Consider the following 13,622-nt stretch of genomic DNA (forward strand, 5'->3'; position numbering starts at 1 on the left):
GTAAGTTTTGTCTTGAGGGGCCTGACCACTACTTCATACTGTTAAAGGAAGATAAAATGAATCTTTTTCAACAGCTGAGTTTACAGAGTGATTGCACCATCTTTCTGGGGTATATCAATATGTACGTATGAATGTATTTTGTCCATCCAGTTTTATCAAATGTGGATCTGACTGCTTAATTTCACCAGATGTCATTTTTATTGTGCAGTGATGTTCTGCGTCAGTGTTCACCCACTGCTGTTTTACTGCGCGAGAGTGGAGCCAACACCGCACGTTTAGAGGATTGAGGTTAATCTGACTTGGATGTAAACATCTGCCAGAGGTGGAAATTAACTAAGTGCATTTTCCTCATTCCTCATCTGTTTTCAATGTAATTTTAAAGTATCTGCCATTTTAGTCGAGAATTTACAATTTAACGATAAGCTTTTTTTTCTTCTTTAAATGCCTATATTATACAATCAGGCTGCTTTTATTTAAATTCATCAGATGACTCAGTGGCTGTTGTAAGGATTGAATCTGTGTTTATTCATCTCTCAAGTTTCATTATAACAGCTTTGGATGGGCTTTTCTGTTTTCTAACATCAGACATGCCTCAGGGTCTGAACCTGAACAGGTTCAACCAGTCAGACAACAATTAAAATCATAGCCCCACAGTTGCATTCATTTATACCATGTACATAGGTACTACATGAATAGTATCCAACTATGGAACAAATGTCAGCAGAGGTGAAACCATGTGGTTAATTATTGTTGCTGTCCCTTTCAATGTGTAAATGCATTGGTATTCAGAGGGATTTCGAAGAAGAAATAAAAATCTAATTGACAAATGATATCAGCATGAGACGATATTTCACATGTGAAATGTAAGAAATCCCATGTAAAATACACTTCATGTGTGATAGATTCATTTTCATAAACCCCTTTTTAATTTCACCTAATTAATGGATGATACATTTGAAGCTTTTTATTGTCCATTTAAATATCAACTGATCAACTGAAACTGAAGCTGATTGATAAATCTTTTAAATGTGTGTCAATCTTTTAGTAATCCTTCTTCTTAGTGTCCAATTATGTATTAATTGATAGAATGCTTCTTTATCCATTTTTCACCTGTTGTCCTCCACATGAAACACACATTAACTGGTACTTTAAATATTATTTTGATGGAATTAAAAAAACAATATACAAAATCTGTTTATTACTGGGATCAATAACAGAATCATCAGCCCGTCAAGTCACAGTCTGTGGTGAAATAGGAAACCTATGCGGAATTTGTTAAAGTGAAACAATTCATTACCTTGTGTGGTCAGCTCGTGATTTCCGTTTATTTGTCGTTAAACTGAGTCATCATGTCACATTTAGGTTACAGTATGAGTGACTCAGGAATGACACCGCCTCCGCACCCAGAGGGAGTCACAGCGGAGCTGCAGCGGCCTGCACGCAACACACCTGCAGTTTCTAAACCACGCCCATATACCTGTGAGAACCAGGAAATCGCTTCATTTGGACCGGGCGAAATCAAAATACTTACCAAAATAATCTGTCTCGTTACAACCCGCATCGTCCTCAGCCTCCTTCTCATCCAGCTCTGCCTGTGTAATTCTGCTGTGGTCACATTCAAGCAGGAAGCAGACGGAGTTTCACCTGGTAAGTTGATCCACTGAGTTTCGCCATGAATGTCGACATGTTTTCACCGTGTCTCGTTGCACTGTCTGCCATATTAGGACATTTTACTGTCTACACTCGTCTACACTTTAAGTCATAGCATTTCTATCGTTGTCTTAAAGAGACAAAAGTCCCTTATTACCGCGTTTATTTGACAGTTTCTTGTGAGCCAAACTACAAATGTTAGTTACGGTGTGTTCAGGCCTCAGTGTTGCTGTTGCAGTTTCTGCTTTGTGCTCATTCATGCCTTGTACCAAGCCCCAGTACACACACACACACACACACACACACACACACACACAAAAGTCTTGTGTATTCCCAATGTGTGGCGTGTGTTTCTACCGGATAGGAACCAGTATTTTGAGCAACTTAACTTAGTTTACAGGTGTGTAAAACAACTTATTTTAAAGTTTAAAGTACGCTTCCTTTACTGAAGTGACTAAATACACATTTCTGATTAGACTACCTTCGCCTCCATTTTATTTCATAGGCTAATATTGTAGTTAATTACTCCACTACATGCCTGATATTAAGAGTTACTGGTTACAGGCTGTACACTCAGTTTCCACTTTATTACCCAGCTAAAATAATGCAGGCTAAAATAACAGCCCAGCAATACACAGGCCAGTAGCTTACAGTACTACTTACGTAAAGTTACAATGTTAAATTTAACTGTTCACTCAACTGTTGTTGAGTTAACTTTATGCTAATTTTATAGGGAGTTTGTGGTGCTGTGGAATTTTAATCCAAAGTTTGAATTCTACTCATTTGTGGTATGCAGTATTTTTAATGTTTCGTCTATCATACCCCTAGTATAGACTCAGTTGGCAGTTTATTAGGTACACCTAGCGAAAACTTACAGTCTAATACAATAGCCCTGAAATAAACCCAGCTTTCATGATGGTTAATGTTCAGTTGTTTAAACTGTTTTTAAAGAGGTGTTCAGTCAAAGTTATGGTCATTTTGAAGGCTGCAGTTTGTGGAACTGTTGAATTGTATTCTGTTATACTAAGTGTTTCTATTATTTTGTCCACCCTGTTTATATCAATGAGATCTGTTTAAGAGAGATTCAACTGTATGATCATTTTGTAGGATGCACTGTAGTTTGAAAAAAACAACTGAACTTTAACCTTCACGAAGGTGAAGGTTTTATTGTGGAGCTGAGAATAAACTAGCGGAGTATAATCTATAAACACCCCCCCTTTTACATTTTTCAATTTATTGCGTCTGTGTATCATGTTGGTATAAATCTGGTGTACTTATAGGTGCATTTAGCGCTGTAGCCAGACATATAGAAATATTAAGGTCATGAGTAGAAATTCTCCCCCAAGAAATTTTTGACTGGCCACCAAAACACGAACATTTTTTAAATATATTGGTTTTTCTCATTTTATGTATTCATTTAGCTGTTAAGATAATTTTCGGCAAGTATGATGGTCTAAATGATTGTGTTTCTAAGCCTTCTCTGCAACAGTCCCCTTTCACAGACATTTTGACTTTTCATAGCAGGAAATACATAGCTGTTATAATAACATTAACAATGGCTCCTTTCAGTTCAAGTGTACCAGTAAGCCATTACATTATAACAGCGAGCTAGCATGCATAATACCAGTAACCTTAAACAGAGGCAACTAAATAGAATCCAACCAATCATTTTAATCAACTGTGACGTGTCAAAATGTCTTCGATGGGGAACAAAAAGCCTTCTGGTGGGGTCTGTCGCTCAGCAGGTACCACATGTCCCCCACTAGTAGCACAGTTTGGTTGTGTGGTTTGGCTTCTCCTGACCACATGTCCAAGTGTCCTTGACCTAGTGACCAGACCAGCTCCCTGAATGGCAGCTCCACTGTCACTGGAGTGAATGTGGAAACGAGAACCAATGTAATACACTTTGTCCTGCTGACTTGTTGTCTAAATGCAGCTTCAGGTTGTTATAACCAACAAATTCCTAGAAACAATAGGTTATTATTAATAGATCAGTTTGCCTCTCCCGGTCAATTCACGTTCCCTGAATTTTAATGATTATAATAATTATAATAATGAATTATACCTGTGTAGGGCACGTGCACACACTGATTCTCCTGATTGTTTGTCAGTCTCTCTCTCGCTCTCTCTCTCTCTCTCTCTACACTCTCATCACAGATTTGTGAGTGGCATGTGTCCCCTCCATCTGGCTCGCACATGCATTGCATATGGACATTGCATAATGGTCTTGGGCCTCAGTAATGCAGCATCACAGCGCTACTCGCAACACGTGTGGGAGTGACAAGGGGCAGAGAAACAAACTGCTTATGTAAAAGCATTAAGACGACCAAACAACTCCAGCTACATTTGCTCGCCCTGCAGAAAAAGAGGGAAAAAATAGAAGGCCTTCTCAGAGTTCATTAAAAAGCGAAAACATGCAGTGACAAAGGGATTAGCTGGAAGAGGGAATCACTCTCCGACTTCTTTCATAATTAAAACTAGAGCCTTTTTAACCAGTAAATCTGCAGGTCTGAAGCAGGTCAACCAAAAAAAGATATAAATAAAAGGATTAAAACAGAGAGGAAAAAATTATATGTAATATCCACATGAGAGTATATCTAGCTGCTGTTTTATAAATTGGCTTGATTTTTGCTGTTGAAACAAAAAAGGCATGATTTCAAATAGGAAAAATGCAAAGCCAAAGGTTAAAGTGTTTCATATTGCAGTTATGAAAATGCAGCATAACTTGCCCCCCCCCCAAAAACAAAAAAAAAAAGAAAGAAAGCCAAGAAGCTTAACATGTTGTTCTTAATAAGTAAGACATCAGATCTTGGCCAGGAAATAGCTACAATCCATCATGCAACCATCTGTGCAAACTTAAACTGGAAGATATGAATGTTGATATTAGTCAGTCAGCGTTGTTTTATCATCTTTGATTTAAGAGTGCAGACTGAGGCAGATGACTGGACTTATTTGGTAGTTGTTAACATTTCTGGCTGTGTTGAAATGCCTATTAAAGACTCATATGAACCTATGATGGGGTTTACATTATGGCTGAACAATTAATCAAAATATTATCAAAATTACAATATGGCCAAATGCAGCATCCAAAGCACAGGATGTGCAACTTTTTTGATAAAGGTGAAATATGTCACAGCATGCTGTTAATGAAGCATTGTGGTGCTGTCTTGTGATGCCCTGGCCTGCAAATCATATTCTCCAGGCATAAGGGAACATGTTTGTTTGGTATAGCCCCCAACAAAAATCACATTATCATCATTTTTTTATTTATTGTTTTTGTGAAAATTAAATGTAAAAATCACCATTCCAACTGAAATGGTGACTCATATTGCAATATCTGCCAAAATGATCGTGATTAGATTTTTTTGGGATATTGTTTAACCTTAATTAACATACTAGCAAATAACGGTCTATGTCCAAGTTCATCAAACACAAAGCAGTATTACTATTAAATCTCCTTTTTTCTCCAGCAAAAAACATGGAGCTCTTCAGCTGCTAGACAGACCACTCTCCTATATTTTTGTTCTTTTGATCTATAAAAAGTCAAGCTGCACAATTAATTGAAATATAATTGAAATCGCTATATGGCCAAGTGCAATATCCAAATCGTAGGAACTGCAAAAAAAAATGTTTTTGATAAAGGTGAAATGTTGTGCATTGCTAGCACTATAAGCGTTGCGCTGCTAATGAGAGACCCCATGTTTGTGGGTACACGGCCCAACAAAAATCACATTATCATCATTTTTATATTTTTTCCAAGGAAAATTAAATGCAAAAACAACCATTTTAACTGAAATCACATAACGGAGTATATGCCAAAATATCCGTACATGATTTGTTTTGCATATCGTGCAGCCCTGATAAAAACAAAGTGATGTCACCTGCAGAACAAACGTGGATAAAGAGAACAAAAACAGGTGCGTCACAGATCTATAGTCTCTGGGTTGCTTACACTTTGGTTAATCAGACACCAGGTGTGCACAGGTGGGATTGTTCTCCTCTGTGTTGCGTTTGCGCACATTTCGGTCTGTATGCTGTGGTACCCCAGAACATACATACATATACACACACACACACACTTTGAATGCAGTTTGGGCTGGATGAGTGTGCAGTGTGAGATTAGAGTAAGGTGTTGGATTATGATAAAACCGCCTGTGAATGTCATGCTGCTGTGTGAATTTTGCACAGCTTAATGGTTTGGTGTCCTCACCGCTTTCAGCCCAGACGAGGCTCCTGATCTGGGCTCCCGCCACAAAGACGACACACAGGGTGAACTGAAAAAACCTCTCTCCTTCCTTTTCTTCTTCCTTTTGTAGTGTTCTTACCCAATGTTTTTAAAAATAGACGCTTGTTATTTTTGTGTCTCCCCCGCCATCCTCCTGGTGTTTTGCCCCCCCCCCCCTGGAGTGCTGAGGGATTTCTGCTGCTCAGTGAAATCTGCAGCAGCTCTCATGGCACGACCGTCCAGAGCCGTAATCCAGACCTCCAAGCTGCTGGAATATAAATCCTGTCCAGAGTTTGCATTGGTTGGCAGCTCATCATGAGGGTGCAGAGATTATTTATTTATTTCAGCCCTCCCAGGACATGGCAGCCTGCTGTCAGCTGGTGACTCGGGGATGACACGATACAGACATTTAATCTGTGTGGCGTGCACGCCGGGGGTTAGCATCAGTGTAAGAGTGGAGGGTGTTACTTCCTCCTTATCAGGGGGAAGCATTTTGGGGAGGGGGTGTATTATGAAAGTTTATTAATGACAAAACAAACAAGTGCAAAAAAACTGTTATCAGTCTGTGAATCCAGGTTTGAGAGTGCACGTGAGATCAGATTTGATCTGAAGGTGTCATCCTCTTAGAGCCTGTCCTCTTTATCACATTGGGCTTTTTTCCAGTGGGCTACATGAGCTTTTTTCTTAGACACTGCCCAAAAAAAATTGTGCTGTTGCTGGGCATTCAGTCTGAAACCTGCACTGAAAACGGACTGCAGATTTGCTTTGATTGTGTAGTAGAAAAGCTGAGCCAGTTCCAACTTTCTGGCAGGCCACCATGTGTGTTGGCTGGAGCCCCTTTGCATCGATGTCCCTGCTGTGTTACCTCAGTGGCCTAGTTGAAATGAAGTAGGTGGCTGTGGTTTAATTTTTTTTTTTTTTGACACCATTTTGTGATAGTAAGTACTATTTAAAAAATGCTCATCAGCTGCCAAAAGAATGCAGTGTTTCAAAGTAGCTGAATATGATAAAGAATCAATTATATATGTACATAAACGAAATTAGTGATAGAAATGTCTCAGTTTTCTTCTGACAGATAGTGGAAACTCATTAACCAACTGTTAACCTGTTAACCGTGTATATACTGGACACATACTGGAGTGACTGTAAACATAACACATATTGAATCCTCTGGCGCCGAGTATGCTGCCTCTCCTGTGTAGGAGAATATTAAATAACTTAAAATAAATAGCAAATAGCAGCCAGACTTTCTAATCTATGAGCAGATAAACAAAACAAGAACACACCTTGAATCCTCCAGCACCGAGAGCACTCAAAAACCTCCTCCTGGTCCTCCTCCGCCGCTCTCAGCTGATTAATGATCAGAAACATTCAAAAGTTTAACAAAACGACCTGCAGTCGCATTTTTCAGACCTTTAAATAAAATAAACAGACCAGGCCGACCTCAGTCCTCGGCTTGTCTTCTGGCTCGTATTCAGAAATTGCTACATGTGGACTGGCTGTGAGGTTAGTCTGGTGCACAGTTTGTAAACAGATGGTACGGATGTCCCAGGATATTATAACTGTTTAATTGATGATGTCAATCAGTCAAATATCTTATTGTCGGTTAATTATGAACAACACTAGTTTCAGTTTTTGTAACTTAAAAAATGGTCAGTTTGACGCGTGGTTCTCAAAGTGGAGTCTGGGGAACCCCAGGGGTCCTTGAGGGGGTTCCTGGGGAACAAAAAGGGTAATAATTTATTTTCACTATAACTGCACCCATAAGTCGCACAATGACAGAATGTATGACTATTTTGGTCGGGGGTTTAAAACCCTTTCTGTAATAAAACATTTAGTAGCAAAAATCAATGTGACATTAGGGGTCCTTGACGAGAAGAAGTTTGAGAACCACTGAATTGGACGAGTTTGGTTGAGGTGATACACATCCAGTTCTGTCTGAGACAAATTTTAGGAAAACAAAGTCCTGATCTGACTAACAAGTGTTGCCTGATGCATCTTATTCCATGCTTTAGATCTCCATTGATGTCCAGAAACTATTAAAGCACATCAGTGATGCACACTGTTAAAGTGGGGGACACGTTTCTTTTTAAATTCGAGTGGTCGAGCAGATTTCTAATGAAACGTCCACAAAATCAGGACATCGCTCTGAAAACGTGTCTTGTACCAATCTGTCCGGAGTGATTACAGCTTAAGATTTGTTTAGAAGTAGTTCTGTCATTAATGAACCTCCATGAGGGCTGAGGCCTGGGGCAGAGGTGTGAGAGTATGTGAGGGTGAAGTAGATGGGTCTGTCCGGGTGTAAATGGCAAGAAGACTAAGCTTGGATGGGGGATTATAGAAGGGGGCGGGGAGCATACATGATCTGTCAGGGCTTAGTACCACAATTATCCCAGCGGCTGCAGCTGCAGCAGCAGCAGCAGTAGTGGCGGTGATGGCGGTGGCAGAGGCTGCGTTTTCATTAATGTAATGTCCAGAGAAGCTCCAGAATTATGTAAGAGTGACGTGGTGTCATCCCCGCTCGGCCTGCCTACCGCCTGGCAGGAACGTGGCCGTTTGTTTTCCTCTTTTATCCTCCCTCGCTCTGAAAAGCAAAAAGGACATCTCAGAGTCGGCGGTCTGGGACAGGAATCGTAGTAGCCACACCACAGGGGCCGCGCCGCTCCGGGTGCTGAAGCTGCGGCTCGCGTGGAGACACTGATGCACTGAGGCGGCAAGATAGGACAAGTTTGTAGTGCTGATGATACAGAAGGAGAAGAGCAAACGCCGAGATGTTGAATCCGCTGCTGGTGTTGCGCACTGTTAGAAGATGAGTGATGGAAGTGTAGCAGCAGTCAGCAGCGTGGTGTGTGTGATGCTCTCTGTATTAGAGGAGAATTAGAAGATGAAGTTTAAGAAGTTCATCACGATCATGCAGGCGGCCATGGGGATCGTACCCCTCAACAAAAGGGAGCTCCTGCCACCCGGCAGGAAACTGTGGAGACCCCCGGGGTGAGTTAGACCGCTGTGCGTGTCTGTTTGTCATTAACATTGAAGGATCTGTTTCTAAATCCTGATGATGCTTCAGATATATGGTTACCTTACAGACTAGTTCAGGGAGGCAACAGATGAATTTGGGAAGAAACGTATTAAATCAAAAATGTCCCTTTTATTAAAGGGTCCACTCACTGAAACAATAAAACGGAGTAACATCTAGTGGTATCTGGTCATGTTTTCTTTTGTGAATAGAATGATTGAAATATGGCATCAACATGAATGCCTCAGACTGTTGCAAAGAAGTTGGACATAAGGTTTGAAGTGTCAGAAGAGTAATGTCTCCCTACTCCTGCAGGGAGACACTGTATGTTTGAGGTGTCATTTGTAAACTCTGCTGTGGGTCTTTTTTATGACAGGCTGTTCTTTTTGAAAGTGACTGCAATGCATGAAAAGACAAGCCTTTATATCACGTTTCATATTCATAGTAGTAGTGTGCTAGTACTATGCTTTTCATAGTACTAGCAGAGCAGTAGTGTCCTGTGATTGGACGGTGAAATGTTAAAGCACTGAAACGATAATCTTTTTCAGAGCCACAGTAGTTAAGCTACAGTTTTAAGTACATTTACAAATCTTTTCTCAAACTTGTTTTTACTTGTTTTAGACAAACCGACTTGCTACCGGATACAATTTACTTGATTTGTTTAACCCCTATTAACCCTACCTATTAACCTGCAATATATCTTTTTGTATCAGTCTGTATTTCTGCAACTAACACTTGTAAATACATATATAACCAATATCCTGTTTCAGGTAGAGAACTGGAACTGGAAGCATGTCAAGCATGTCTCTTGCTCAGGTTCTTTTTTTGCATTGATATACAGTTTATCACAATGTTGTGTGACATACAACCGTAAAACAACATACATGCAACATAAAGCTATCTTTTAACACTGAACATATTAGATACTTGCTTGTTGTTTATATCATATATAACATTGCCAGACTCATTATGCTTTTTATTGGTTCTGTCCATGCCTTGCATATCATAGCTTTATTCACTTGTACTATACATTTTGCATGTTATACACATGTGCGCTCACTAATGCAGTCTAATACAGCAGTCTGATAGTAAAGTGTCTCTTTATGAAGGTTATAATGATCAGTTGTTTAAACAGTTTCAGAGAAGTGTTGACTTGACTGTGTGGCCGTTCTGGAGGATGTAGGTTGTTGTACATTGTACAGAGAGGTGTGTTTGTTATTTAGCTTACACACATTGATATAAATGGGGTGGACAGAATAATAGAAACACCTGTCAGTATAACGCAGTACAAATTCTTGCCCCTAACAAGTTCATGCGTCCATGCCCAGCTGAGATCTGAACCCTTCTTTTATGTCTTGGATTACTTGAGTGGTTTGTGGAGATGCAAAGCCCTTCCTTCTGTTCCCTCTGAACCTACAAGTCTGTGCTTAATGTGGAAGTGGCAGCAGTTTTAGTCATGCAGAAACGATTTGCTTTCTTCACTCTGGGCACAGCATCACTGCAGTAAGTGTATTGTGTTCTGTGTTTATTCAGACCGAGCGCAGGAGAAAGCTCATTTCTGACTCATATCTGACTCGCTGCCATGAAATTGTTTCAGCTCGGCATAGATTGCCACATGTTGGGACACGTTGTTAGCTATCAGGTCAGAAATGCTGCTCTTGAACTGAGACTGCAGATTATAGTATTATAGTGAGTAGTATCTGTGTGCAGGTGAATCTGGCTTTAGTGAGCCATACACGGGTGGCTCAGTTTTAGTAAAACACGTGGCTGATTTTGTTATAGCTCAGATTTTTCCCCATCTGAGCCTTTGGTCTTTGAAATATTTGGCCTATATTTCCTCAACAGTCTAGGTTTTATGTGTCGCAAAGGGAGGTTGTTGCAATCTGTGATGTCTGTGGGAGTGCAGGGTCTTGCTCTACTTTTTAATTTGTAAAACATTAGGTAGAGAATGTCACCAAAAAGTTACAAATAAAATAATAATATCCATCACAAGATCTCAGAGTCCAAGGACATGTCTTCAAATAATGACCAACATTCCAAAGCCCAATATATAGTCAATTTAATTTATTCAATTTATATTTAAGCAGCTAATTGTAAAATTTGAGAAGCTGGAACTATAGAGAATGATGACTTAGACGATTAATCAGTTTTCTAAATCTTTGTCTGTTAATTTGAATTGTCTCTTAAACTGACTAATTGTTTGAGCATTGGAGTTTGTCTTTGAGTTTTGATCAGCAAACACTAACCAGAAAATTCTCTGCTTGAACTTGCCGCCATTTCCTGCCTCTGGCTCTGAAATCAAAGAATTTATCTGACACTTCTGGTCTCCAAAAAATATTAACAAATCCTTGAAAACATTTAGCTTTATTTTGGGTACACAGCAACTGTATACTCCACTTTTCTGTTGACCATTTTTAACGCATGTTTTAGATCCTTTCATATATTTTACTACCCTCTAGAGCTTTGTTTCTTCTTACCATACACTATGAAAATTAAGTAGCATTGTTGAAACCTGCTACAGTTGTAAGACGCATAAAGTTCATTTATTATCAGTACATGGTAATGAAGTTGTAAGGGCAGATTGATTTGGGAAGTATGCACAACTTTACAACAATATATATGCAAGTTTAACAAAAAATAATGCCTTCTTGATGTGATGTGTGATGGATTACACAATTGAAGAAGATTTTCAATGTCTCTTAATTTATTTTCATACCTTACAAAAATGAATGGAATCCAATAGAGGACAATGATGGAGAGAATATGCATTCAAACAGGTTTAGCTGTTATGTTTCAGTAAATAGACCTAAACATGCAAAATCACAGGTCCTTGTAAATGGGTTAAGAAAGGTATATTTTAGTTAGTGTTATTGCATTCCTGCATACACTGTGATGTTGCCCACTTCTACAAAGGAGTAGACAAGAGACAGACGTTTTTAAAAATCCTCAAATTTAAAGCATCAGAGGCTGAAATATTGTTTTGTATTCCCTGACAGGAGTCAAACTCCAAGAACACTGCATCCTATATTTCCCACAATGCAACTGTATACTGTCATTTTCATTATACCGACTGCCTGGTAAATGCCCAGGTCTTTTGACAACTTTCTAATTTGTAGTCTCAAAGTCCAAGATGAGAAAACGGTACAGACATCACTCTGACACCATGGTTATTTTCTCAGACTGAGTAGTATTAAATGTGATGAGTAAATTAGCTTTGTGTCTAGTTTCCCTTCAATATTTACCTGACAACTTGCAAATACTATAAGGAGCACGCTGTATAAAAAATCACCTGTTTATGAGTAAAAAAATACTCACGTCACTCATTATAACTCACACCTCTCTCCTTCAAAGATCTACAGAGTGAATGTGATATATTTTGATTGATCTTGTTGAATTATTTTCCATTGGTACGTAGTAAAGAGTTATCAGTTGACTGTGTGTTTCTCTCACTGTGCACAGGGAACAGCCTGGCTCTGACCAGACCAGCACTGACCTGCTCAAGTCCAGCCGCAAGTTCTGCTGGTCCAGAGAAGCCCAGTACTTGTATCTCCGCCGCCTCTCTTCACGCAGCTACTCGGCTATTATGATGGTAAGTTGTTTACATGATGCTTGATGTGACACAGAGTCTGGTTTGGTGCCAGCTTTGTCTCTACACTGTGCATGTGGTCCTGTTAACGCCCTACTGTGTGTTACAGTGTTTACACATGTCTACACTCATACTCCTATATATGTTCTGCTATTAAAGCATTAGCATTAGCATGTTTTATACTGTAGAGTTGCCCCTGTGCTGTCAAAAGCCATGGCCAGAGGCATTATGTTTTTAGGTTGTCAGTCCGTGTGTGTTCTGTCCCATTCTCGTGAATGCAAACGCCTTGAGGGAATTTCTTCAGATTTGGCACAAACATTCACTTGGACTCATGGATGAACAAATAGGTTGGCCAAAGGTCAAAGGTCAACCTCACAAAACACATTTTTGGCCATACACAAGAATTCATACGCTAATTATGACAGAATTTCACACAAATGTCTCGGAGGATAAAATGACGAAGTGATGACATTTCATATCCAAATGTCAAAAGTCAACTTCACTGTGAGATCAAAATGTTCCTGGATATTATTCATCGCCATGACTCAGGAACAGAAGGGGAGATTGTGACCATATTTCACATTTGGTCCGATACTGAACTGGTGATGTTAATCTTGGGTGCTCACCTTGAACCTGTGGTGATTGTATAGATCATCTGTGCTGCCAGGTTGAAAAGTCATCACTACATTTATCACATGAGTCTGGACAGGCACAGTTTGGTTGGTGGTGGCGTACAAGCTTGGTAGTTACCTCTGCCGAGGAGGTTATGGATTCAATCGTGTCTGTGTTTGTTTGTTTGTCAGCAGGATTACATAAAAAGTACTGAACTGATTTGCATCACACTTGCTGGAAGGGTGGGGCGTGGGCCAGGAAAGAACCCGTTCATTGTTGGTGCTGAGCTGGTTTAAGCGGTTGATGCAGGAATTTCTTATCACTTAACTTTGCGAGATAGAGCATTTTTGACATGATGCTTTAACTTTTGTCAATTTCTGAGGAAATAATGTAATAATAGATCTTGATGTAAGAAATCGGACGTATTAATAGTGCTGAGATCTGTGATTTTGTACGGTTTGGTGCAAGATCTTACAGACTCTCTGAGAGTGCCATTTATGTTGTTTGAATCCACATCACATGCAAGCATGAGG

At 39.6% G+C, this 13,622-nt stretch overlaps 1 protein-coding gene across 2 annotated transcripts in view; it reads left to right on the forward strand.

Moving 5' to 3' along the window:
* The first annotated feature begins 1,468 nt into the window (after positions 1 to 1,468).
* The window catches only part of tjp2a (tight junction protein 2a (zona occludens 2)), a 39,550-nt gene continuing 27,396 nt past the window's right edge, over positions 1,469 to 13,622 (forward strand). The window contains exons 1-2 of one of the 2 annotated variants that reach the window (XM_056402686.1): positions 1,469 to 1,647; positions 12,351 to 12,480. In XM_056402686.1, the coding sequence (XP_056258661.1) occupies positions 12,475 to 12,480 (6 nt within the window). In that variant the 5' untranslated portion in view covers positions 1,469 to 1,647; positions 12,351 to 12,474. Of the gene's footprint in view, positions 1,648 to 12,350; positions 12,481 to 13,622 lie in introns of those variants that run through there. The other variant, XM_056402687.1, reaches the window with a different exon arrangement.

Source organism: Seriola aureovittata, chromosome 18 (genome assembly GCF_021018895.1).
Source record: "Seriola aureovittata isolate HTS-2021-v1 ecotype China chromosome 18, ASM2101889v1, whole genome shotgun sequence".
Classification (NCBI taxonomy): domain Eukaryota; kingdom Metazoa; phylum Chordata; class Actinopteri; order Carangiformes; family Carangidae; genus Seriola; species Seriola aureovittata.